The sequence below is a fragment of the Oculina patagonica genome, chromosome 3 (genome assembly GCF_052425735.1).
Source record: "Oculina patagonica isolate OP01 chromosome 3, crgOcupat, whole genome shotgun sequence".
Taxonomy (NCBI): Eukaryota; Metazoa; Cnidaria; class Anthozoa; order Scleractinia; family Oculinidae; genus Oculina; species Oculina patagonica.
In genome coordinates, this window is record NC_135760.1 from 521,353 (window position 1) to 547,795 (window position 26,443).

The following is a 26,443-nucleotide window of genomic DNA, read 5'->3' on the forward strand; positions in this document are numbered from 1 at the left end:
GTAGGTTGGTTTTGCCAAGGTCATGGGCTCCTGGTTTTGCTTTTATAAAGCTTACTCCTGCCCCTCGTGTAATTTTCTTTTTTTTCTCTCTTCAGAAGAATGAGCACTTTTTAAACCAAGAATTTTGCGCAAAAGTGAATTCAGTGAAATTTTAAGAGGTTTTAAGAAGGGATAATTTTTTTAGAACACCACCAGACAGTTGACCCCCACTCAAGAGTACCCCAAGTTATCGGGGGACTGTTGGTGTCCATCTACTAATTTTTTACTTCAAATTCTAATTTTAAAATCACAATAAATCTTCAATATTTCTTATCTTACTTCTCTATGGCCTTTGAGAAGAACTTTCTCCTCCTAAACATCCCCAAAATCACCCAAAAGTTTACAAAACACCGCAAAACATAGATTCGAGAAATGAGCAGAGAGTTTTTGGATTGCTTCTGATTACTTAAAACGCGAACGAGATATTCGAGTAAAAGGGCTGTTTATGTTTTAAAAAGGAAAAGTTAATTGGCGGAAACATGATTCATATTAAAGTCAAAAAACACACCCTTTATGAGACTAAAACAAGATTCAAAGATTATAGAACGACCTTTTACTATCCATGGTTTGTGTAAAACGCTGTGTAACCGGGCACGAGTTAACACCGCGGCCTCACGTGATAGGCATGTGGACGAATTTTCTCGACCGATCACCGCCTTTTATTTCAGTTTAAACCTCGGTTGTCGTCAGCTACAGCGCGCGCTATTACGTCACAATGGATTAAGGTATAAAAGGGTCGCGCGTCGACAAAAATCATGAGTTGACAGTTGAAATTTGTTGAGATAGCTTTACTACGTTTGCTTACAGAATCGAGATGATGGGTTGGGTATTTAGTAGAAACGAAGCGTTGAGCTTCAGGAAGAAGAAAAAGGTGAGCAAACTTCAAATGGTAGTGAACGTTTCTCAAAAATTGTTAAAAAATGATGCTTTTCCATCGATTTTGCGCGACTGCTTGTTCAAACGGTTTTTGCAAACCGTTAAACTTTGTGACATCAATGCACACGGCTTCCAAATTTAAAATTTGCGCGAGACCTGGGACGAAACTTGTGTTGCGTGAAACCTGGTAACTAAAAAAAATCATCATTTTCACTGAAAAAAATAAACAGCCTGTATTTTGTCTTTACCGAGTACTTAGCAGCTAGCTCCTTTCTTTACGGAAGGAGCTAACTACCATGTTTTCGGTATAGACTACGGTCGTTTATGGTCATCTGCTTGCGGCTATTTCAGGTTTTGATGTTCTTCGAGCTCGCAATTTTGTCAAATAAAAACTGTGCACTTGATTGCTTTGAACTCCTTTTCTTCAACATTTTCATTAAGCAAGGGCGTATATATTGTAATGCAGTAATTTTTTTCATTGTCTCTGAAAAGCCGCCATGGGGAGTTGACAATAAAATTTGTATTGTATTTTATTGTATTGTTCCCGATTAAAAAGGAGATTGGAATGAGTCCATTTAAGGCGCTGTTATACTAGGCAATGTTTGATGAAATTTGCTCCGCAATATTTTGTTGCGCCGTTGCGAGACAAACACTTTGATAAACAAGGAACGTGCTCAGTGTAAAGCGGATTAGTGGAAAACACGGGGCCGAGGTCCCGGGGTCCCGGGGTGTGGAAAACGCGGGGTCCCGGGGTCTGTAGAAAACACGGGGTGTGGAAAACGCGGGGTCCCGGGGTCTGTGGAAAATGCGGGGTCCCGGGGTCTAAAAATAAAAAGATCTAGACGGTGAAAAAAAAATTCTGGCTGAAAAGACATGTATAATAGTTTATCACCAAAGTTAATACATTCGTAAAACGTATTTCCTTGCATTGAAAGCCTATTTTTCATGTCGTAAAAAAGCCATTCAAGTTTGTGAATCATATACTTGTCTTTGCGATCCTTTAAATATCGTATTTTTTCCATTTTAAAAAAAGAAACTAATTATGAGTTATATACATTTTGTTAGTTGGAAATAATTTTTTGTCAAAAATTAACCTACAAATTTTTATCCTGAATCCGAAAACATTAAGACAAACTACGCGCCAACAACGTCCATGACTGGCACTGCGCTGACTTCATTCACCTAGTTTCATTCATGAATCGGCGTGCGGTGCCGTGGTTTTGGCATTACCGAGTATTTAGGATGAGGAATATCTGTCATGACAATCTCAAATGTGAACACTTTTGTCACTTCACGCCTGGATTACTGCAACAGTATACTTTACGGCCTTCCTAAGCTTGAGCATGATAAACTGCAGCCGAATAAAGAACATTGCAGCGCGACTGATTACTGGAACCAAGCGGAAAGAACACATAACTCCCACCCTCAAGGACATGCACTGGCTTCCTGTCAAATTACGCATCGTTTTTAAGATCCTACTTTTAACCAACAAAGCCCTTAATTGTCAATCACTAACCTACTTAACTTGTCTTTTTAACGCCTATAAACCAGCTCGTTCCCTACGATCATCTGGCCAATGAATCTTACAAATTCCTGACGTGAAAACATGTTCATACGGTCAAAGTTCCTTTTCTTTTTACGCCCCTAAACTTTGGAACGACCTACCTTTTCATATCACTGATAGGGTCTGAGGGCATAGCGATTTTTAAAAAGAACCCTAAAACATTTCACAAGCCGCTAGTAACTGTTTTCAAAACAAAAAACAAATTCAACTTCGGAATAAAAAATACGTGGGACCCCGTGTTTTCCACAGACCCCGGGACCCCGCGTTTTCCACACCCCGTGTTTTCCACACCCCGGAACCCCGGGTAGGCACACACTAGGGGACAAGTCGCAGGGACTTATCCCTTAGTGTGTACACACTAAAAAAATGACCGATTTGTGGGACTGGTCCCTGCGACTATAGTCCCAGAAACCAAACCATGCAGCTTAATTCGTTGGACTAGTCGCAGGGTGTGGTCCCTGCGACTAGAATTTCGATGCAAAATTTGAGTACACACTAGGGGACTGGTCCCCGAAGCAAGTTCCCGCGACAAGTCCCTGCGACTAGTCCCCTAGTGTGTGTCGACCTTAACAGCGCAGTCCATTGCAGCGTTCAGTTTGCGCAAACGCTTGTTGAAATGCCGAAAACGTTGAGAGACATGTATAGTTCAGCGAGTGTTACATGCGGCATTTTTTTGCAAACGATGTCACAGCAATTAAAATTGAGAAGTTGCACAAAAAATTGCTAGTAGAAACCGTCGTCTTTGCAGATCGACCCATATTACACCAGTGTACAAAAACAAACCGGATAGGTCACAGAAGATGTTTGAATCATCGGCAAACGATTAGCCTGCGAGAGCAGACGCATTTCCGGCCGTCGCTTCCTCCGCCGAAAATAGCGCGCGAACCGAGCCAGAGAATGATTTCTGTGACGTCATTTCAAGGTAACCAACACAATTACCTGCAACAAGGTGCCACGCGGAGTCTGCGAGAGCACGCACAACGCGGAGAAAAAATGGCGAATGAGTTGGACACCACTGCGAGGGGAGCAGATGCACAAGAAGGAGAGAGAAGACGACTCACAATCTCGAATGGATTGGGATCGGACACAGACAGATGGAGAACCGGAACATGGATCCTCGCCGCCAAAGTGGAGAAGACAGCAGCCAGCACGCGCGAAAGCGGACCGCCGAGAAAAAGCCAGCCGAGACACACACACCAGGAGGGAGGAACGAGGGACGAGCAGAGACACACCAGCGAAGAAGCGGAGGACCGCCGGGGGAAGGCGGGAACGGACACAAGGAGGGAAGAGTGAGAGGGGAGGACCCTACGGGGAGAAAAGAGGAAAGAAAGGGAATGGGAAGTGAGTAGGTGAAGAGGGGGGAGGGGGAGGAGATGAGTGTGAAGAGAAAGGGGAGGCACAAGGGAAGAGAAACGAACTGGCAGGAAAGGACGAAGAAGCAGGTGAGGGCGTGTAGCTAACGGCGAGAAGAGAATGGAAGAAAAAAGAAGACAGACGAAAGAGAAGGAACGGGAGAAACCGAGTCAACAGCTGAGACAGCGATGTGGAGGGAGGGGGTGTGACGTGTTGGCGAAGAGGAAAGGGAAACAAAAGATGCGACGCACGAAATCACCGGCCGGGCAGACGTTTTTTCGGCGGAGAGAAGCGACGGCCGGAAATGCGTCTGCTCTCGCAGGCTAGCAAACGATGGGTCATATTTGCCGCTCATATTCTGAAATACCCAGCGATCAGGCGTTCTGTTTCTTTCCTACCGCCGCAGAAAAAGGAACGCCGCCCGATCGCAGGTTAATTCTGAAAAGTAAATTACAGCAAAGCGCAACACTTGAAAACCTACGGGTCGAAAAAACAACAACAATAGCTTTCCTTCATTTGTATAGGCTCGGCTTATGTAGAGTTCGACGTTTGACTCGGGTCCTGTTCCATTTACCTTAAAACAACTGAAGTATATAAATCTGTTTTCATTTAGACTGTAAAGATAGACAAGATATACCATGGCCATGAATGCTTTTCAACATCTCTACACAGCGTTCACCCCGTCAAGAAGCCAGAAAGTCGCCCTATACCATCAAAGGGCGCACGATTTAACATCTCATTCATATACGAGGGTATTCTTCAGGAATACTCAACCTTGGGCTTCTTGATGGGAGGGAGGAACTTTCCTGACGGGGAACTGGTTTTTAAGGAAAGAGAGGAAAGAAAACCAGCATTACAAGGTATTGCCTTTTAACCTTTTATCACAGTTTAACCATTCACGTCCCCAGAGCCGCTTTACCCTCTTCGCCGGGTAGGCCTGGGGCATGAGAAACAAGTAGTCCAGACCTACTTACTCTGAAAGTGCCGTCAAATAAAATTTTCCAATATGGGGTTGGCACGGAGGGGCTGACGGCTAGCGCTTGCAATTTGATTGACAAATCTATGTCAGCTATTTATATATACCACAACCGGTGTCAAACCCTGACTCGGCCCCATTCGTCTTCAAACAGCACGCTTTAAATGGAGAGATGCGCGCGAGACCGGTGGGAGGAGGGGGGGGGGGGGGGAGAGGGAAGCAGGGTCGGTATACCCATCTCTCCCTTTGCTTTATAAAGACGACTAGGGACGAGTCAGTGCCGAGCCTATGTGATACTAATAGTGTTTATATATTGTACCTGTTTTTAGACAGTACTAAAGTTCCTCCTCCACAAATTGACATCCCCGTCTCTTTACCAGCTGCTGTCTCGAGCCACGAAGGTAATGCTTTCTCACATACAAGTAAATTGGTATTTTTAGAATGATGATACAGGGATTGTTTCTCACTCTTTTGGACTGGATTTGAATTAGACCTCATCAAACTTATCAGTTGGCTGACATTTAAGTTTTTGGGCTCATTCATTGTGTCAAGTCTTACACAAATTTTAAACTTGTACCTACCAGTGTTGATAATATCATTGTGAGTGAGTATATATGTTTAAGTTCGTGTCGCTCTTTTGATGAATACTAACCTATTATTTTCTTCTTTTTTTACCCTTGTCAGCTATTCGTAAAGTTGCTGCTAAGACAATGCGCACCACCGTGAATTTACCGGACTGTCTTAGCTATCAAGGTAAATTTGAGCAAAAGGCAAAATTTCCGTTCAAGCCATAAGGCTGTTAATTATTCCCCACCCCGGGTCGGCAGCCAAGAATCGACATAAGTATTTCTACCCCATTACCCCGCCTATGGTTTGCCCCTCCCCCATCCCCACTCACGCGACATTTTAAAATTCGTATTTGGGAGGCACTGTGAGAGTTAAGTGTCCTGCCTATGACATTAAATGAAACAACTACGGAACTGTCTTAGTGATGTGAAAGTAATACGCTTTTTGTAATTTCAAGGTGAACACTAATTATTCTTTCTTTTAACAGGCCTTCATGAATATGGATATCATCTGTTCTGGCTTGAATCAGCAACATACTGCCGCTCTTTGGAGAGCCTGACTGCGTAAGTGTTTTAAGTTTTTTTAATCTTTTCTTGGTGCTCTTAGGAATTTAAAATGGAGTTGATGAATTTATTGAATATATTATAATTGCCGTTACGTTACATCAAAGTTATTAGCTTGCAAACAGCCGATAAGAAACAATTATTTTGTTAGGACTTTTAATGTAATTTATATTTCATGCACATAATCAAGAAATATCTTGAAGCGCAGCGTTCAAATCGAATACATTTCTAGCTTGTTTAATAAAGTGTCTTCTGCGGTAATCAGTATAAAATATATTTATTTTTTCTCGTTCCACAGCCACATATCAGAGGCAATTAGTAGCGTGGTTGGAGGGAGAATGTTTAAGATCGTGTACCGAGAACACCATGATGGCACAGCCTACCTCCCTCACCAATTAACCCATGCCGGGGAACTTTTTGACACCCTATGTACCCGGTAGGTAATGGGAATAATAATAATTAAGTCTGTAGGTCTGCAGTTTATATTGACTATATTGTTAACAAGTAATTTCACATTTATTCCTTCTAAACAAATGTCTACCAATGTTTAACGTTTGTAATAGAAACGACACTTATTTTTAATCAAGCTTTAAAATAAGAGTTCATCAAGATTCAAGAATAAAAGTAAAAATATTCGATGCTGTGTGTAGCACTCAAAATAATTTTCAACAAGTGTTCAATAGTGTTCAAAACAATTTTCAACAAGTGTTTAATAGTGTTCAAAACAATTTTCAACAAGTGTTTAATAGTGTTCAAAAGAATTTTCAACAAGTGTTTAATAGTGTTCAAAAGAATTTTCAACAAGTGTTCAATGGTGTTCAAAATAACATGTTTATTGTGAAGTTTATATGTAATTTATGAAGTTAATCTAAGGATGAAACGTGTAATTTATGAAGTTTATGTAAGGATGAAACGTAATTTATGTAGTTTATGACGTTAATCTAAGGATGCTATCTGTAATTTATGACGTTCTTCTAAATAATTCAACTTTAACATGTAATGTATGAATGATGCTTATCTAAGAATGTAAACTGTAATTTGTAGTAAAGTTTATCTATGGAATTGGTGCGCCTGTAAGTTTTGAAGTTTATCTAAAAATACAGCTCTCTTTTTTTCAACTAGAACTATGTAATACAGATCAATCTATTTTAGCTGAAATCTTGTTCTGAGTCACATTAATTACTGGAAAATTCTTCGTTCATGTCATTGATTCCTACTGTTACGAATAAAACTCTTTTAAATCGCGTTAAATTAAAATGTTCTGACCTGTTTAATCTATGAACTAGGTAAGGTGGTAGTCTTTATTTAACGAGGGTAGCACTAAAATAGCATAAAAACACTAACAAACCAGTGGCCCTCAATAATTATTTACAATAAAATATAAAAATACTCAGATGATCGATTGGCATGAATTATCTTTTATAACTCTGTTTTCAATGTTGTAACAATTAATTCTTTTTCTTGAATTACAAATAAACAAAAATAAAAGAAATTGCTTGTGTTGTCTTTGATCTATTTATTATACAGTGTGATCCAGATTTCTCTGACTACGAGCAGTCCTATTTTTTCGCAGAGCCCAGCGAAGCGAACGAGTTCGTCGAGCAAGCGAAAAATACGCCCCCCCCCGCGCGACGCGAGCCGACGACCCTCTCAGCCGGGACGCGAAAAAAAGGGACAGCTCGTAGTCAAGATTTCTCAAACCCTTGGTTTCTTTAATATCCCTGTAACTCAAACCAAAAGTCGTTTCCCTTGACTTTGCTTCACACAGTCAAACATTGCAATTTTACGCCTATTTTCCAGCTCTTGTACAGCTGCGTACGTTTTCAAATAATTTTTAAAAAATGAGCGACTCTCGAGAGTTCCGTTGCAGGAACTCAATTTTCACAGTCCAGCCTGCGAACAGGCTCCCTAGTGGAGTGTAAGGCAAAAATAATGGGTGAGGGGAGCGGGCCGAAAAAATAATCGGTAAAGAAAGCCGAGCGCGTTTTCGATGCGAGTCTTCCCTGCCTCTACGCCTAGTCCACACAATCAAAAAGAAGCGTGAGCGCTCACGAGTACTCCGAAAGCAATTGCTCCTACAAATACGTCATGTTGCTTAGCAACTTTTGGGACGAAAACCGCGGGCTCAGTCACTTCTCGGAGAAGTGATGTCGCCATCAACTGGCACTTGTTTCCCGGACTGTAGTCATGTAACTTATATGAAAATGAGTTTCACCTACAAATTGCAAAAATGCAAATAAAATGCAAATCAAACTCATTTTCATTTGAATTGTTCGCACGTAGACTCATTTTGAAACAGAGGCAAAGGGGAACTCGGAAATGACCAATTACTAGACCACACTAGAATACAGTTTAAAAAAATTTTTATTTCAGGATTTTACATTTTACACAACCTCTTTACAAAACGTAAAGCAATTTATTTCCTTTATAAATAATAGCATATGTTCATGACAACCTATTTACAAACATTTTCTTTATATACAACGGCATAATTTTATAATGGCGAATAAACTTTTTTCACAGGGCCGTATGATAAACTAAGATTTCAAAAGCGATAAAAATAAAACTAAACAAATGCAAAAGTACAAGCTCAATAGCGTACAATTGGTTCAGCTAGCTACACCCAAAATTGAGTGTTTCTTCCCCAGATGTGGTTGTAATTTTTGAGTCTACGTGAAATTGCAGTAATTTCCTTCGTGCTGTTTACTGTGTCAAGATCTTTCCAAGTAAAAAAAGAATCGAAAATTTGTAAAATTTATAGTTCGAGTTTATCATTTATGCTCTCTATGGTATCTAAATATTTTTTGTTTTCATTTAATTTTAAAATAATACATTTTCTGTTTCCTTTACGTGAAGACTATTTTGTCCTTTATAGAAGCTACAGTAGTAACAATGTCATATCAAGCGACCATGGTTGGGGTTTGAGCGATCTTTGCAGCTTCCAATGAAATCACATCATGCGCTGCGTTGTTTGCCTCTAGGAAGCGGTTAATGTGTTCAATGATCCTCATCATTTCAGACTGTAAGGTTACTAATTTGTCTCCATTGTCAATGCACTTCAGCTCGAACTCGGCAATGTCTGCTTTACTTTGTAAACCACGCAGACGATAGAAGTACTCGAGCGCTTGACGCATGCGTCCTTGGAGGACATACAACTGAAATAGAATGAAAAATATATCCTTATTTAGGTGGCGTACACGAGTTAAGCGGTTTGCTTGTTGTCCCAATACGTACATACCGACAAGAGAACCTATCAGATTCGCGGATTTGAAGTAGAACACAATGAGAGTCTTCTAGTCATTTACGTTCGCTGTGACTGATACAGTCAATCAAAAACTACCTTATAGTTTTAGTGTAAGCTTACCTCTCTGTGATCCTTCAAGCTGCCTTCATTGTTGACTCTTCTCTCCACAAGTCTTAACAAAGCAGCTCTGTTGTTAAGCAACGTGTTTTGTAACCTTTGGTACACTATCGCCAGCTTCTTGTTCTCCATTAATGCTGTTTTCACACCTCCCTAAGGGAAAACACAGTCACGTTATTACTAGAAGAAACGATGGCACATTGGGTTATAGATCGCGTTTTATGTTTATTTTCTAATTTTCCTGAATGATAGATAGGTAGCTATACAAAACACGGCATCGCCTCTTCAGATTATGGATTTATGCGTTCTCTAACAACTTATCTTTTTAATGAAGAGCGTCCAACCGGTATTCTGGAAGGTCATGGGTTCGACTCCCGTTGGGGGAACTCGGAAATCTTTTTTCCGAGTATTCGACTTGAGTACGCTTCTTAATTTATTTTCACTTTATCCAAGTCTCCATTCCACTTAAAACTTATCTTTTGTTTAAATTTGTGAAATTCTTTGGCTCACGTTACCTGATTGGTAGTTAGCACTTGATTCCTTTCTAACATGTGCGTCTCATGGCTTTCTTTTCCGCGTCTAGTTCTCTCTAAATGTAAAAACAAAACAAGGTTCGTCATTATAATATAAACATCCTCTCCTGTAGTACGTCACAGAAGACGTATCTTGAAAAATTAGATCACATGATTACCACAGCACATGCGCCATCTGGAGTTCACCTCTGACCACTTTGTGTTTGCAGTGGCTCATAAACAGGCAAAGCGAGAGCCTTCACTGGCTAGATATACTTTGTAAGATTTGTTAGTTGGGATAAACAAAGAGTGCAAACCATTAACCCCTCAAATCTTCCAAATTTAAGGCGCAAAAGGCAAGATCCCTGAAAAGAAGCAATGCAATGGAAAACAGCCATAGCCTTTTAAAGTTATAAATACCTTCGAGTTGCTGGAGTGATTTCTTCAAGTCTTGTTCAGTTTCAAATCCTGTTTCTATCTGTATCTTTAACTCAGTCATTTCCTCGCTGAAAAGCAATCGTTTTGAAAATCAGTTACATTCAGCGAGCGAGTGATATATGAAATGTGAGCAAGACAGCAGGGTACTCACGTCAGATCATTAATATTCTCTTGTGTCGTAGCTATGACTTTATTCATCATTTGAGAGGAAGACTCCATATCCGCCATTTTCTTCTCCATCATCTCTGACTTCCACGTGATGTGATCTAAGCGTTTGGTCAATTCCATGGTCTCTTTCTGCAACCAAACAAGCAATGTAAGCCTGGTAATAACTTCATCGCGGTCAAACGCTAAAATGACGTCACCTCCGGTTTTCGCCGCCTCGAACTTTTCTAAGAATTTGACTCGAAAATGTGCGAACTTTTGTAGAAAATTGTTAAAGAAATAGCACGGTGAAAAAAAAAATTCAATCTGGGAAACTCAGGGTAGATCAATTATCAAATTTCCAATCCATAAGCGGTGTATCAACCTTAACTTTCCAGGGACGGCGTTTACTTTTGGCTTTAAAGCGAAAGCTTTCGGAAAATTTAAGACTTTGTATGAAGAATTTTGGCCGGAATTGCACAGAAACTTGCAAGCGCGCGGCGTTTGAACGCTGTGTAGGTAATAACAATGCTTTTTACATACTTAACCCATGTGTTTTAAGAGTCAGCAGTTGGAGTTTACCTTACAAATTCTTAGAGAACCTGAAAACAGTCTTCTTTTATCCAGCCGTTACAGTAGTTAGGGCCCCGAACGAAACTTAAGACCACTAGCAAATATTTAACAGGCAGACTTCTTTCCTCTCGCAAAACAAGAAAAGGCACTAGCAATTTTTTTAAGGTTTCTGTTGGACTTCATGGACCGATGTTTAACTATTTTTCTCTTGTTATTTTGAATTATACAAGGAATTAATTTCAATAAAATCCCCTAAAGATAGCGAGATATTGGCTGCGGTCACATCTAGACTGCTAACTATAGTTAGGACGGCGTTAACTATAGTTAGCTATTTCGGTAATGTGACCGCTTCTCTGTTCGCCCTAACTATACAATTGAAAATATTGTTTCCTGCTCCGGATACATAGTTAAAAGGGTTCAAAATGTTTCAAACTCGGAGCGCAAATAAAATTTAAAAGCGTGAAATATTTCGTCTGATATCATCCAGACTTCATCAGTCACTGAGGTGTTTTTTTAAGATGAATGTTAAGAAGAATCACTGCCTCGGGGGATAAAATTGTCATAAATAGCTAATCAAAACCATTTCTTATTTAACAAGGTTTTATTTATCTCAATGGCCTCTTTCACCCGGCTTTAAATTATTCGTGGAAATCCTCCGGCCCCCAGGAAGCTAGTTTCATTGTCAGTGGGACCGCCACTGTGCACAGGCAGTAGATTGAGACGACAGATACGGTTAAGTTGACCTGAACTTTAAGGCGTAGAATTGAACTTCTTCGGAGCGTAGCATCAATGGTATTTACAAGCTTTCTGTCGCCGTCCCTCGCGCAGACAGGGTAAACTGTGAAGAAAGAGGGAAAGGGATGTAAAAGGAGAACATTATAAAAGGAATACCCCACACGAAAGGATCAGAGAAACGAACATACCACCAAGGACAAAGGGGGAGTCCACCAACAGAGAGAAGCCAAGGAAGGCCCAGCTCCTTTAGAACGAGAAGTAGGCTGAAGGCATGGGACGCGCTGTCACCTAGAAGGAGAGCGATAAGAGAAACAGGGAGGGAAAGAGCGAGCACAGAACCAGGAAAGAAGGAAGCGACCCGGGGAAGACGATCTTGGGGACGAGAAGTACCGACGAAGAAGAGACCCCAGCAGGACAGAGACGCCAGCGGTGAAAAAAGAAGAGAGTGCGAAGACCCAGGAGCATCTTAAAACACCACGTGAGTAGAAACGCTGCGAATCGCCAATATAGTAGAAACGCCCGCGATCCAAAGATTAGTTCCCGCGTCGGAGAAGGAAAAGCCACAGGCGCTCGCCGGCAGAACATAATGCAAAACTAAGCGTCAAGGGAAGGAAAACAAGAAAAACAACATGCCAAGAAATACATATCACAAGTTGCAAAAATAAAGCTTGAATTCTTCGGTTTCTAGCATCCTTACTTCATTTATTTTCTTCAACGCCGAAATGCCGTGCAAAAATAGAAAAAAATTGAGAACAACTGGACACAAATAAACAACAAGGGCTGTCATAACTAATTTAAATACCAAAATAATCACAACCTAATCAGAACTAACTATAGTTAACTGCATTGGTGTGACCGCAAAGACGACAGAAAGTACTAACTATAGTTAGGTATGACGTCACGTAACTTGAGACTAACTATAGTTAAACTTTAGTTACGTCGTAGATGTGACCGCAGCCATTGAGATTTTGAGGTAGAGAGTCTTCTAGTAGAGCGTACACCTAGCTGACTTTTAAAGTAGTTTGTCTGCATTGTCTGGAGTGAAGAATTTGAGACTTAACGAAATTAACTAGAAAATAAAAAAGTATACGGTTATTAACAATATCAAAAAAATAGAAACTGTGCAAACCTTTAACTCCTCCTCTTTGGGTCGCAATTCAGCAATTTCACTCTGAAATTTAGTCTCCATTTCATTGTGTTGCTGTCCGACTTTATCCAAAATCTTGTCAAGTTGTGCGATAGTCTAAGATGGTCAAGAGAATAACTTTCATCACTTAAACAAACACTGAATTCGCTTTATAGTTCGATACCCATTGTTGATATAGCGGTTTTCACTTGAGTGTCGAAAGTAAATTGCGTTTGCTTTGGTTTTGCATTACTATGCTTAGTGATTGGCTTAAAAATCTCGCGCCACTTTCTCAGCCAATCAGAACTAAAACCAAAACCAATCGTGACTCGCTCGCGCACGTTTTCCCGCGCTTCGTGCAAGCTACATGTATTTGCTTCGAGTTTTGATTGGTTCACTGGGTTGTCTGGGTCCTTTGTGATTGGCCAGAGTAATTACTTTGGTTTTGGTTTTACGACACTCAATTGAAAACTGCTCTAGTTCGATACCCATTGTTGATAATGAGGGGTTGGAAATAACGTTACAAATTTCGATTAAACACAAAGAATGACAAGCCATTCACTTGAGTAAAGGAGCAGAAACGTGTTGACCATGCAAAATGAATTACTTGTCAATTAAAATTTAAAATGGCATTAAAGAAAAATCGTACAATGGTTTACCTCTAGTCTCTCGTTATGAATCTTCTCAAGCTTTGAAACCTGAGAAAATAAATAAAAAAATTAATGAATTGATAGATGAAGCAAGTGAGCAAGCGAGCACACCAGCTGCCCGTCCGTCCATCCTTCCGTCAGTCAGTCAGTCATTTAGCGAGTCAGTCAGTCAGTCAGCCAGCCAGCCAGCCAGCCAGCCAGCCAGTCAGTCAGTCAGTCAGCGAGTCAGTCAGTGAGTCAGTCAGTAAGTCAATGAGTCAGTCAGTCAGTCAGCCAGCCAGCCAGCCAGCGAGCTAGTCAGTCAGTCAGTCAGTCAGTCAGTCAGTCAGTCAGTCAGTCAGTCAATGCAACACATTACAGACATACACATGATACGTGTACAAACAAACAGAAGATGTATCACACCTGATCTTTAACATGGTCTACAAGCTTTACTATTTCCTCTGCCCTCTGGGTTGCCTGTGAAACGGAAAAATAAAACACTTGTTAGAGAAAAATATGTCATTTGTTAGATAAATTATCTGCGTTTTCACCAGAAGTGTATGCAACTGCAGTTACTTGAAACACATTGTTGAGACTTGTAGGGGACTTACTTTTTCACGTTTCTTTTTGGAGTCCACATGTGTCTTGGCAAGGTCCTGTGTATCTGATGTGATCCTCGCCTGGTTAGACAAAAATATAAACAGGCTTTTGTTACTGCTAAATGCAAGAACTGACAAAAATAACGTCTGCTACTAAATCCTTTAGACCTCGCACACAAAATGCTTCTGAATCTCTTCTGAACCTCTGGCAAACCAGCGGCAAACATCCCAGTATCATGAATGCTGTTGGGACTTGTTACGACATATTGTGGTCAAACTAACGCAACACGTTACAAGACGTTATACAGCTCCAGCCGGTCTTGAAAGAACATTTGACTTCAATCAAACTTTAATCCAACATGTCCGATCAGGTTTAACTTAGTCAAACGGTTCCAACATTTTCACACAATTTTGGATGGTGTTGGATCAAATATATTAGGACCGTTTGACCAGGACTAGCCTGTTTCAGGCGTTTCGTTAGTTGGGGGGGGGGGGGGGGCAGCGTGAAGAACGGTGAAAAAAAACACGCTTCTCCCAGCTAACTGAACGCATGGAAAAGGCTGGACCACGGCATTCTCACAGGACTGTGGTTTGAAATAAATTTATTTATGTGATTCGTATCATCATCATGAAGTGCAATGCAGGGCCGTAACTAGCAAGAGGCAAGAAAATTTTAACCCAAAAAATAATACGTTTTGTTGGGAAAATAATCCTCATTTGAACGAGATTGTTTTTTTCGAAACAAATTTGATATGAAAATGCTGCAAAGAGAGTTTCAGAGCTTTAAGATTTCGAAAAATCTTTGCGATACATTTCCCAGACCCCTCTAGTGGCTCGTGCTTTCGACAATCGCAGATTTTGTCTCGTCTGTGTCAAAAGTCAGGCTACGGCCCTGCAATGTCGCCCTGACTCACCTGCAACACTGTCCTGGCATGAGCCTCGTCTTTGAGTTGTTTCTTGAGTGCATCAGCGGTAGTCTTGAGTGATTCTTCAACACCCATTACTTCTTCTTTCTTCACGACAAGTGTTTCAACAAGGTCGGTGTGAAGAACTTCAACTTTCTTCGTCTCCTCCTTTGAAACCTGAAAACATTAACAAATCCATGTACTAAGACACGTAAAACTCTCAAGGTTCGGTAGTGTGGAACACTTTGGCCTTAAGAATCTCCTGGGTAAGTATGACATGTGAACAGGCTCCCTAAACTAGTACGGCATCAGGTGGTCAGGGGAGAAGAGGTCTTCACCCCAGGGAAAGCAGCACCTAGGTGTTGTTGTTGTCAGGTACGCAATGCTGACATCAATCAACGTAAGCTTCAGGTTTGGTGTTACTAATAAAATGATTAAACCGGCAGTTGAACAAGTTTTGCAATCTTTTTGATAGCAAGCAACAGGCTACAAAATCATAACAAAAGACATTCAGATTCTTTAAGGTACTCAATATATAGTTGATTTTTCAGGTTGGTAAGGAGGAATTTGGATCACATTTCATAGAAGATAAAACAATCAATTCACGTTTCATCTAGTTCACGATTTTTCACGTCATCACAGTGACAGCTACAAAACTACAAATTATGGCTATTTAAAAACTTGATTTTCGTTTCACTGATACAGTACATCACAGCTATTTTGCTATTTTTCATGTTGGTAAGGAGGAATTTGGATCACATTTCATAGAAGATAAAACAATCAATTCACGTTTCATCTAGTTCACGATTTTTCACGTCATCACAGTGACAGCTATAAAACTACAAATTATGGCTATTTAAAAACTTGATTTTCGTTTCACTGATACAGTACATCACAGCTATTTTGCAAAGAATTTGTTACCTCATGTTTCAGGAGGAGAGTTCGAAAAAGGTAATTTCACATTTTATGCTAAAACATGCTAGTTTGAGTAGTCAACTTAACAGCTTAGGATAATAGCTTTACCATACTCTGGACTGTACACACATGTAGCCACCATATCAAATTTCAATTTTAACATTGATGCAAGTTTAGATTGCAACACTTGCCTCCATCTGTTCATCTATTTTTTCCATTTCTTGTTCAGCCCGCTTGACAGCTTTCTCGTCAGCAATTTTTTGTTTGGCACTGTCAGAAAAAAAGAAGAAGTAAGCACACTACAGCAGACTTTTTTTTTGAAAAACTTCATGAGGTTCTCATACACCTGCAGTATACACAGTCACAGGCAATCAGTATCAGAGTATACACAAGAATTAAACAAATAATAAGTAAATGTATTTTGATAAAAATTAAACACAAATGGACACCTCCCTATTACAGACTTGGTCACTTGGTCTGCAAGAGACCAAAGATCATATGGACTCTACTTTTGTAATACAGACACCTCCTTAATAAGGACACTCTGCCCTGTCCCTTTGGTGTTCTTACTAAAGGGGTTTGACTGTACATTGAAAAGAATGATAGCATAATGCAAATTCTTATGAAAAATAGTAAAAAACCGTTTTTGCCGTTTTCATGACTGATAAATGGTTCTTTTTAGTCACTCAGAGTATCCAACATGTACTTAAAAATTAACACTAATTAAAATTAAATTGAAACACTGCTGCTTACAGTACAGGTTTATCTTAATATAAGTCCGTGAAAGCCTTGAAATTCTCTCTTTCTCCTCACCATTGCTCCAGTTTTTTGTTTAGACTAGTGATTTCCAGCTTGGTCTCCTTGATTCTTGAGGTTAGTTCTCGAAGTTTTTTTGAAGCATTCTTTATCTCATGTTCTAACTTGGTGTTCTCACTCTCCATAGACGCTTGCTAAAAACCACACAGTAAAAAAAATTACAGAATTGAGCGAGTTCAAAGTTAATTGTTGGTAAGAGCTTAAAAAACAAAGCCAAGGAATAAGGTGACTGAGTTTTGAGGTCAGCAGGCTCAATTTCCAATACTCTTTTCAATGAGTTGTGTTTATGATTTATCCCTCCCAGGGGTATAAGTGTATTTACCCGGTAACCCATTTCCCCCAGCTGTTGCAGGGAGATTTGAGATGGTTTTATAGACTTTAAAATGGTTAAAGCAGTAGATATATCCTTGTTAATTTAAACCTGTGAGCTTGTCTTAATGTACATCATTTGTTACTGTTTATAAAGCACGAAGTACGAAACAGACCTGTGACTTAGAGCCTCCAACATCAATTGTCATTGACGTTTTTGAATATAATCCAACATAACTGCACAGTTTTTAAACTTACTGTTATTTGTTTATCTGCCTTCAGTTTGTTGTTCTCATTCACAAGTTTTATATGTTCAGCTTCTTGCTCTACAATTTTCTCCCGAAGTCTTTGCACCTAAGGAGGATAACATCATATGAAAAACTGTTTATTTTATGTTCAGACTGAAGTGTTGTTTACAAAGACATACTGAATTGAAACATATGCAGCAAGTGGCCTAGCCTTTGAACACAGATGAACTTGAGTCAGTTGTTTTAAGCTACGGAAAACATCAGGCAGTCCAACACTTCTACACTGGACTCAAAACTCAATCTTCACAAGTTCAAGTCCTGCCCTCTGATCACTAGCTGAAATTCTATAATATTTAACCCTTAACAATTAGGTCACACAGTCAAGTAACATATTCTTTATACTGGCCTCTACACACTTCTTATAGTTACTGTACCAGTAGGGCGAATATCTAACAATCAAGACAATTTTGTCCTTGTTGATCATTTTTGTAATTCTCATGAGATGTATGTTTGATTTTGTATTGATGTCATGAGGCAAAGTTGGATGTTGATCATTCTTGAGCATAATACAGCAACAACTGTATTAATAACCTTATCTTGCTGTGTTGCTTCCAGTGCCTTAATTCTCTCTTCTCTGCCCTCTGAAAGACACAACAATTGATAACAAAATAAAAATATATTAGTCAGTGCATCAACCTTACATGTAACAACAGCAAAAATAAGCAAATAAAAATCTTTAACTATGCTTTGTTTTGTTGTAAAGCCTGCAAGTGTAGAGGGAGTTACTTGGCTGTTGATCATGTGTTTCTCTGCTTAGATCTGCTTTTCAATGGCTTTCATCGCATTCTGAGGGCTTTATTTTATATTGATATAGTACCGCTCAAATGTAAGTTGACAGTCCCTCGAGCCTCGGCCCTCGTTCCGTTTCGGTTTGGGTCGGGGGCGGTCTCGTTTGGGGGAGAGAGGAGAGAAAAGGTGTTGGGTGAAACATTAACTGGTTAAAACAAAACTATATGTTTAATTAGCAATCTTATTGTGGCACTCACCCAGAATTACAAGCTGCTCTGCATTTTCTCTGAGTGTGTTCCTGATGTCATTCATGGTATGCGTGTTAGATGTGTAGTACATCCTCAACTGAGCCAATTCATCACTGTTTAACAAAGAGAATTCATATATATATATCACTTTGAATCATTAGTATTAACTATGTGTGGAAGGATTGGTTGACTGCTTAAATAACAGACTCTGGATTAAGAGCCCCAGATTTTCTGCAATCTTAGGCAAGATTTTTGACTTTTCAAAAAGTGTCCCTATGGACCCAATTCAAGCTTAAGTCACCAGTCACCTTTTTTACCAATTACCACATGGAAATGATCTGGCAAACAAAGTGCTGGGAACTAAACTTGTGACTGGTATTAAGGAGGCTTACGATGGTTTCTAGCAATTTCCAGCTGTTATACTTTAAAGGGTCATGCAGTACTAATCTTTATCAGTTCCTGCTGCAATAATGGTATCAAACAAATGTGTAATCATTGGTAAACAAGTTGTGATTATTTTCTTGACATCACTGATTTCCATAGCAACAGTACAACCTGTTAAAACACCTTTATTTGAGCTTTAAGTACCAAACTGGATCTGGATCGAGAACAAAAGTGATTATAGTTTGGTATGATCAGAATGTTAAGATACATGTACAATGTTTTGCAAAGTTAAAAAAATTTCCGGGGAGCAGTTTCAGAGCCACCTTAAATTGTTGAAAATTTAAGGTGGCTCTGAAACTGTTTAGAAACTTAAAAATGGTATTAGCAAGCTTAAGACATAGTAGCAGGGCCATGACTGGGTACTTGTCCCTGGTTCATGTTACTGGAGGTCAGGTTAATAAGCAATTATATTACCTGACTGCATTGAGTTCATTTCTTACGACATCCACATCCTGTTTGATAAGTGATCTTTCTTGTGCAGCTTTTCCCTGAGCTTCTGCTGTCTTTCTTTCTGTAGCTGCTAGTCTTTCAAGAGTGTTGCGTAACTCATCATCTGTTTCATCTTGTTTGAGCTGAATGCTTGACATTGCTTCTCCCTCCAGGTCCAGCTTCTCTTCAACTAAGGGACTTTAAAAAAATAATAATTTTATTGATTTAATTCCTGGAATTTAGAAAAATAGTTGGAAGATTCTAGGACACTAAATTTATCAAATGGCATTCAATTGCAAGAATTCAGGGCGGTAACCAGACTTTTGGCATAAATGAGGCAAGATCGGCAATTGCCGATAGCGCGAGCTGTGAATTTTGAAATCTTGATGCAGTAATGCTATTTCAGCATTTTTACAAGGTATTTCTTCTGAAAAGTCAATCAAAGTTCAACATTGGATTACTTTCCCAACTAAACATTTTCTTTTCTTAATTTTTGGTGTAAATCTAGACAAGGCAAGTGCCTTGTCTTGCCTCTTGCTAGTTACAGCCCTGGAATTAACCTGTCAGAACTAGCAAATACTCTTCTATTACAAGAAACAAGATTCCAAGTTTTTTTTTATGTTTAGGATAACTTTTTAATCAAATGGTTAATGCCTCTCTTAGCTGTCACCCTGAGAAGACCAAACCTGGAAGTGGGCAGAGTTTTGTTGACAAACTTAAGGTAATAACAACAAAAAGTTTCAGCATGTGATCCGATGTATATGTTGTGGTTTAAATTTATCTTTGGTTTAAATTTTTTTAAACCAGTTTGATTTTTATTTTCCATTGTCTCATGTTCATTATCATAATCTGAAACAAAGGGAAATAAAACTCAAACTGGTTTAAAAAAATTCAAACCAAAGATAAATTTAAACCACAACATATATGTGATGCCAAGAGGCAAACTCATGATCTGGTACAAAGAGTAAGATTATGCATGTCTGTAAACCTACCAGTGTTTCTGTATGTTGCTCAGATCTTGTAAAACCTTTGCATGTCTTACTTCTGCAGAAAAGAAAACCAACTTTTCAGAAACTTATTACAGGGCTGTCACATATTTTTGAAGTACCCATAGCTGGGAAAATAAAAAGCAGTAGGGGATAGGGTTGTATGCACCCTCAATACAGAGAAAAAATAAACTCAGTGGGATTTAGGGAAAACTACACCTGTAAATTATTGGGTGAGCTGATTTAAGAAAGAAAAGCTGTAAAGTGCGCACTTAACGAGGTAGCTGTGTTTGATTGTTAATTTTAAACAAATGCAGTCATGCCAAAGAAATATAGGCCTGGAATATAGTACATACATGGTCTGGCACAATTTCCAGAAAGATATTATGAAAAGAGGTAAATCTAATGTACTACAGTTACATGTAAGATGGAACCAATCAGAAGACAAGTAAAAAGTATTACCCTTACAGCTAGCTAGGAGGTCAATCACACATCAAAATAGTGTGAACATAGCATAAAGAAAAGACATTGAAGTAAAGTAGACAGTCCCAAGTGAAGATAAGAGAAAGAACATAAATCCAACAGAAGGATGCAGAAGAACTTACAGCAAGAGAGAAAGGAGAAACTGTAAAGTTTGTGTTACTCACAGACAGCTGGTGAAAGATAAGAAGATAGTTTGTCAGGAAAGTCAGTGATTATTTACAGAAAAGACTAAAAAGGAAATTAAAATAAAGAATACAAGAATGACAGGGTTGTAAGAAAGGCTATCAAGACTGAAGAATGATTACGGTATCATAGTCCAACAATTCAGAACAGTTTGAATGATGAGACTTCAATAATTACTGGGTATGCCAAATAAAGTAAGGTTAACTTATTTACGTTCAGATTACATAAAATTGACTGCAAATTAAAGCATCCTCTTGATAATTTTGTCAAGAAACAGTTCTGACTTACTGCCATTTAGCTTTTGCCACTAGCAAACCTTATCAATAAAACAATTCTCACCTGCATGATGTACTCTTTCACTAATTCTAGCTTCAATTCTGCCTTGATAAGCACAGTGCCACCTTAACTCATTAATGTCAATGGCACATGCTTCATGCTCTGTTAAAATAAAAATAGAGAATCAAAATTTATTGAAAGTACATTGCACAATCAGTTGGTTGAGACATTTAGTGATACAAGGTACTCAAAGACAACTACTATTCTGAGTTGTCCCAAAAGGAGCTACAGAAGCCATAGATTTCTGCTCAATGGTTGAATGCTCTACCGGTACATGTATCATTGAGCTGGAAAAGATGCACAGGAGCTAGCTACATGTACATCATCCATAATGATCTTTCATCATTTTTCTAAGTACAGTCAAAATCTTGATCATCCAGGCCTCTTAGGACTAGGATAAGTACAATAAGTACAGTACATACAGTCATTAGGTACAGTATGTATAGGGGTAGCTTTCATAGTTTACATGAAGTCGAGCGGCAAAGTTGCAAGTTAGTGTACATACAGCATGAGGGTATCCAATACCCAAAAAATCTTGCCAAGGACTTTTAGAAAGTATATGTTTTACTCACCTTTTTGTACAGCTAATGGGAGATCATGCATTCTCTTGTATGCCTGGGTGTCAATCTCATCTCTTAGGCTCTGTACTCTTTCCCTTTCTTTCACTAAGGCATCCTGTGTAGAAAGTCTGTCACTTTCCATCCTTCCCAGTAAAGTTATGACATCTTCAATCACATCATATTCCTTAGGAACAACCTCAGAAGTTTTGGCAGCAGACTTTGGAGTTGACAGTTTACTTATAACTGTTCCAGCACTTCTACCCCGAATCTGTAGTCAGAATAATAACATTGTATGCTAAACTTGGCATCTGCTCATCCACTTGAATGGAGTGGGACCTAATAGTGACATGGTTAGGGTAGCCATAGGGTCCAGTGACAGTGATTAACAATGACAATAATTTTACCCAACTTTCACTTTTAAGAGTGTCAAAGATGCAAATTTTATTTTGCAAAATATTGAGAAACAAAAGGTACTACAGCTAAACCTCTACTACATGTAACAGTAAGCCAACAGCAAACTGTGGGCCCAGAGATTTCTCCCCTTAAATGATACATTTTAGACACTTAAACTTGGCCTCAAACAGGATGTTTGATTGTGTTCATGAAATGAAAACACCTACAACAAAATGCACCTTTGGCAAAAATTACACATAAGATTAGATTTACATGCATTATCTGATAGTAATTTTGCATGTCCTGTTAACTAAATTGCACATACAGCAGAGAAACCAGTTTAACTGTGGATATTAAAAATATTCTGGAATGTTGTGTCACTACCAATCATTGCTTTCAAGAAATATTTCTAGAACTTTCCAGGCCAGTTTTACAAGGTTTATTGTTATCTATTCAGTGTTCGACACTAACGCTTGCCCGATTGCCCGGGGCAAGTAAAATGACTTAACGGGCAAGTAAAACTACGGTAAAACCCCGGGGGGGGCACCCAGTATATTTTTGGGTGGGGGTGTGCCGCTGGGAATTTGAAGCCCTTACCCTATACCAGACCACGTTCAGCTGATTTTTGCAACCCTATACTAGACTAGACACTGAAAATCCCTACCCTATCCCAGACTTGCATTTTGTTAGAACTGTATCATTATCAGTGTTTTAATGGAAAACCATCTGTGAACAACGATGCCGCGATTATTTTTTTTACGTTTAGGAAAGCCTCTTTCTCTTCCGAGTTTCTGGACTTTATTTGTCATACCGTCGATCGGTTTCCCGGCAAATGCTACCCTTTTCTAGACCAAAACTCTCTGATTTCTATACCCTATCCCAGACTAAACTGCTTGAAAACCATACCCTTCACAGCGGCACATACCTATATAGCTCATGTATGGGAGTGCCCCCCCGGGGGTAAAACTTGCCCGATCGGGCAATCACATGTTTTGCTCCTGACCATCAAGAAATAAAGCGAATTGAAAACTCTTTGCTGTCAGTTTATTTGTTGTGTTAATATCGGTACCTACCTCAGGATATTTTCGTACCCGTAGATTGAATAAAGATAGATATTAGTTTAAACATTACAAGATACAACGAAACAAGCACGAAAGAGCACGAAACACTTTGCAGAAAATCGTGGCAGCCATGTTTTATCACGCGCAAGGAATGTTGGTAAATCTCAAAATGATACCCAGTTTCCAAGCGGCCAAAGATACGCTTGGCATTGTTACAGGCGCGGGCGTCAGCGATCAAATTGCTGATGCCTGAAAACAAGCCAAAATGAGTCAATTTTGATTTGGTTTTTCAAACAAAAAGCGAAAAGACAGTAAAAGGAAAGAAGGAATATAAGTTGAAGAGGTTAAAGAAGCTAACAAATCAAACCTGGAGGAAATCTCTATTGAGAAAACCGGAACTAAGTACGAAGGCAAGCGAGTGAGAAAATAACAAACTTCGTGGGAGATGGACTTTCCGTGGCTGGTTTTTTGATGGACACAGGAGTGAAGACAAAGACATGAGATTGCAGTTGTAGTTTTTATTCACTGCTTTACTTAATACCAATGATCCTGTGCTTTATGACTGATTTATCACCCAATGAATCACTGTTGCAACACTAAAACAAGAAGGCAAGTTTGTAAAACAAAGTTGAGCATTTTAGTTACAAGTTTGAATTTTTCCTATGAGTGCTAATGGGCAACAAAATTTTACTAGGTGGGCAACCAAAAAGGCACATGGGCAACCGAAAATATAGAACTGGTTGCCCAAAGGGCAAATTGGCAAGAAAGTTTGTGTTGAACACTGCTATTAATGAGAGGTGTATTTTGAAGTACATGGTCCTTACCTCTAGAGTAGCCCCACTGGCAGAAGACTCTAGCCTGGGTTCAATTGATGCAGTTTCCTCTTCAATGTTACCAAGCGATGCTGAACTAAGAAGCCAGCGGATTCGTCTGCCATGGCTACTAGCTGAGGACATGTGCGTGGAATCTTCAGGGAAGCCTTGACTTTCTAGTAACTCTTCTTTATCCTTAAACTCCAAGTCTGCAGACAGGTGTGACAGCATATAAATTATTGTTTTTAGATGAGATCCAAATTAGAACAAGAGCTGGACAGAATTTTTCTTCAACACTGAACTACATTGTACGTGTCATCAGTGTACACTCCACGAGCGGATCCAGAAATTCTCTTAGGAGGGGTGCACCACTTAGGAATGGCGTAACTTTTTTTTTTGGCGAAATACCAGTTGTATAAGAAAGTTGGAGATCATCTCAAGAGGGGGTGTGCACCCCCCTGCATCCTTCCCCTAGATCCGTCCCTGCACTCAGGCAAACTAGTGAAACAAGCTAAAGGCTACATTACCTGATGCCAGACTTGATCTTTGTTTGCTGAATCTTTCCTCCTCATCAGGAGGTCCAGTCATGTAAAATGAATCAATTAAGTCTTGTAGCTGATGAAGATGGGAAACTGCTTTCCTTACACATGAAGATGTGCTTTTAACAAGCTCGCAGCTTCTACGACGCCATAACCTGTTTTGAAATTGTGGCCATCCCTCAGGGAGGGAAGGGACAATGTCTGAAAAAAATAAGACTTACATCAGTGTTAAATTCCACAACAAAATCATAACTTGGTGTTATCTAGTACACAGATAAGGTAGGAAGGTGGGTTGGTTTGGTGGGAAGTAGGGGTACAGGTATGGTACATGTAGATATGCAGGGGCGGATACAGGGGGGGTGGATAGGGTGGATATCCACCCCCCATTTTTCAGTAAGGTTAGGGTTAGGGTTAGGCCCTAATGGTCTGCCATCCACCCCCTTTTGAAACCCTGGATCCGCCCCTGAGATATGTACATGTAGGTGGAGGTGGGTCGGTAAGTAGTAATAGTAGTAGTAGCCAAAACAAAGATTTTAGAATACAAGTAAGCATGTTCCACCTAAAAATCCCAGGGGCGTTATGCTGGGGGCATTTCATCTAGGGGGTGTTATGACCAGAATTCGGTCACACTAGGTAAACTACAGAGAAATCCCGATATCTTTAACCCCTTTATTTCTTGAACCACCCAAAAACTCAAAATAAAAATCCTTGGATTTCCCTCACTCAGTAGAACATTGCAATTCTACCCCCTGATTTCATGAACTCTCAATTTCCTGAACCAATTTTTGTTTCCCTTGTAGGTTCAAGAAATCAAGATTCCACCGTACTGGTACACTTGGGTTTAAGGAGCTATGTCACGGTATTTTAAGTCATTTTTCTGATTCCCTTTTGAAATGGAGGGGAACCTCGAAATAATAGTTTTTTTTTTAAGTTGCATTGTCCATGACAAAGCTCCTTTAAAACCACTGATTGAGAATAATGCTGACAAAAAAATACAGGGCTGTCATAAAGGGCTGTCACATGTAAAAACCTGTTACAGCTGAGTTCACTTAATGTTTATATGGGAGAAGATGTCAAATCTTATTTTACACCTGCATACAGAGGTGATGACTTCAATGGAATGCCAGTCACCTCAACACCAGGAAGTCTCGTCACTAACCAACTCGCCCCCAAGCAAAGCAGCCTCCCAATGCTTAATGAACGAGAAATATTTAGGGTTTTCACTCCTTTGCTTGGTGGCGAGAATCCTTGGTGGCAAGATGACCCGATACCCTTCAATGTAGCAGCTGCTTAAAAACCCAATGACAGCCCTGTAATGTATTTTTGAAGAATGTTGCATCTACCTTTCTCTTCTTGTTCCAAGTTCTTATCATGACCTTCTACTGAAACTATTTCATTTTCCACGGGCACAAGATCTTGTCCACTCTCTTGTGAAATTAAACTTCTGCCATCCAGAAAAGGCACAATTGCCAAACCAGACCCCCCACTTTGACCACTAACTTCTGATCTAGAGTCATCATATACCAAGGGCACATCCAACTTTGCTAGCTGAATATTGCTCTCTGAATAACGAGTCAGAACTCCATCTTTTGCAGAGTTGCCTTTTTCAGCTGCAGTTAGCTTTGCTTTCAGATCTGTCTCGCTGAATGCAGACCGCTCCGAAAGCGATTTCTTGACTTTTGCAGCACTGGCTTGAGTTGCAGATGTAACCTCATTGCTAACTTCACTTGTTTGCGCTTCCAACTCATATTTCCCCTTTTTATCCACAGTTGGCATATTCCTATGCCTTTTTATGTTCTGTTTTCCGTATAAGGGTATTATTTTAACGATTCGAAACGATAACTTGAAAAGGCGCAAAATGACACGAAGGCCGCCATCTTTGAAGTGAAAAAGCGACTTTGTGATTGCTAAGCGACGATGGACAACAGC

At 39.6% G+C, this 26,443-nt stretch overlaps 2 protein-coding genes across 3 annotated transcripts; one reads left to right on the forward strand and one right to left on the reverse strand.

Annotated features, from left to right (window-relative positions):
* Nucleotides 1–528: 528 nt before the first annotated feature.
* Nucleotides 529–6,046, forward strand: LOC144645524 (uncharacterized). 2 transcript variants are annotated; one of them, XM_078505102.1, is made up of 5 exons: nucleotides 529–910; nucleotides 4,446–4,692; nucleotides 5,138–5,209; nucleotides 5,493–5,561; nucleotides 5,863–6,045. In XM_078505102.1, exons 1-5 carry the CDS (start codon nucleotides 854–856, stop codon nucleotides 5,940–5,942), a joined length of 525 nt encoding a protein of 174 aa, XP_078361228.1. In that variant the 5' UTR covers nucleotides 529–853; the 3' UTR covers nucleotides 5,943–6,045. The 2 variants fall into 2 exon arrangements, with proteins under 2 accessions (XP_078361228.1, XP_078361229.1); XM_078505103.1 differs by lacking the exon at nucleotides 5,138–5,209 and having other exon boundaries at nucleotides 5,863–6,046.
* A 2,779-nt stretch (nucleotides 6,047–8,825) lies between these two features.
* On the reverse strand, nucleotides 8,826–26,428 carry LOC144646008 (uncharacterized). Its single transcript, XM_078505524.1, has 22 exons — nucleotides 25,858–26,428; nucleotides 24,503–24,715; nucleotides 23,988–24,184; nucleotides 21,722–21,977; nucleotides 21,153–21,251; nucleotides 20,154–20,205; nucleotides 19,147–19,359; nucleotides 18,298–18,401; nucleotides 17,843–17,892; nucleotides 17,262–17,357; nucleotides 16,692–16,828; nucleotides 16,070–16,148; nucleotides 14,973–15,140; nucleotides 14,071–14,139; nucleotides 13,883–13,936; nucleotides 13,487–13,525; nucleotides 12,831–12,944; nucleotides 10,401–10,546; nucleotides 10,232–10,317; nucleotides 9,815–9,888; nucleotides 9,303–9,452; nucleotides 8,826–9,093 (listed from the first exon to the last, which is right to left on the reverse strand). Exons 1-22 carry the CDS (start codon nucleotides 26,288–26,290, stop codon nucleotides 8,839–8,841), a joined length of 3,084 nt encoding a protein of 1,027 aa, XP_078361650.1. The 5' UTR covers nucleotides 26,291–26,428; the 3' UTR covers nucleotides 8,826–8,838.
* Nucleotides 26,429–26,443: the final 15 nt, after the last annotated feature.

What these genes read in the sequence shown, in the direction of transcription:
- LOC144645524 (XM_078505102.1), top strand. Translation starts at nt 854, where the DNA reads ATGATGGGTTGGGTATTTAGTAGAAACGAAGCGTTGAGCTTCAGGAAG. An exon ending in AAGAAAACCAGCATTACAAG is followed by an intron (nt 4,693 to 5,137) that starts GTATTGCCTTTT and finishes ACCTGTTTTTAG; the next exon opens with ACAGTACTAAAGTTCCTCCT. An exon ending in TGCTGTCTCGAGCCACGAAG is followed by an intron (nt 5,210 to 5,492) that starts GTAATGCTTTCT and finishes TACCCTTGTCAG; the next exon opens with CTATTCGTAAAGTTGCTGCT.
- LOC144646008 (XM_078505524.1), bottom strand. Translation starts at nt 26,290, where the DNA reads ATGCCAACTGTGGATAAAAAGGGGAAATATGAGTTGGAAGCGCAAACA. An exon ending in CCCATTAGCTGTACAAAAAG is followed by an intron (nt 21,252 to 21,721) that starts GTGAGTAAAACA and finishes TTATTTTAACAG; the next exon opens with AGCATGAAGCATGTGCCATT. An exon ending in CCAAAGAGGAGGAGTTAAAG is followed by an intron (nt 10,547 to 12,830) that starts GTTTGCACAGTT and finishes GTTTGGTTGCAG; the next exon opens with AAAGAGACCATGGAATTGAC.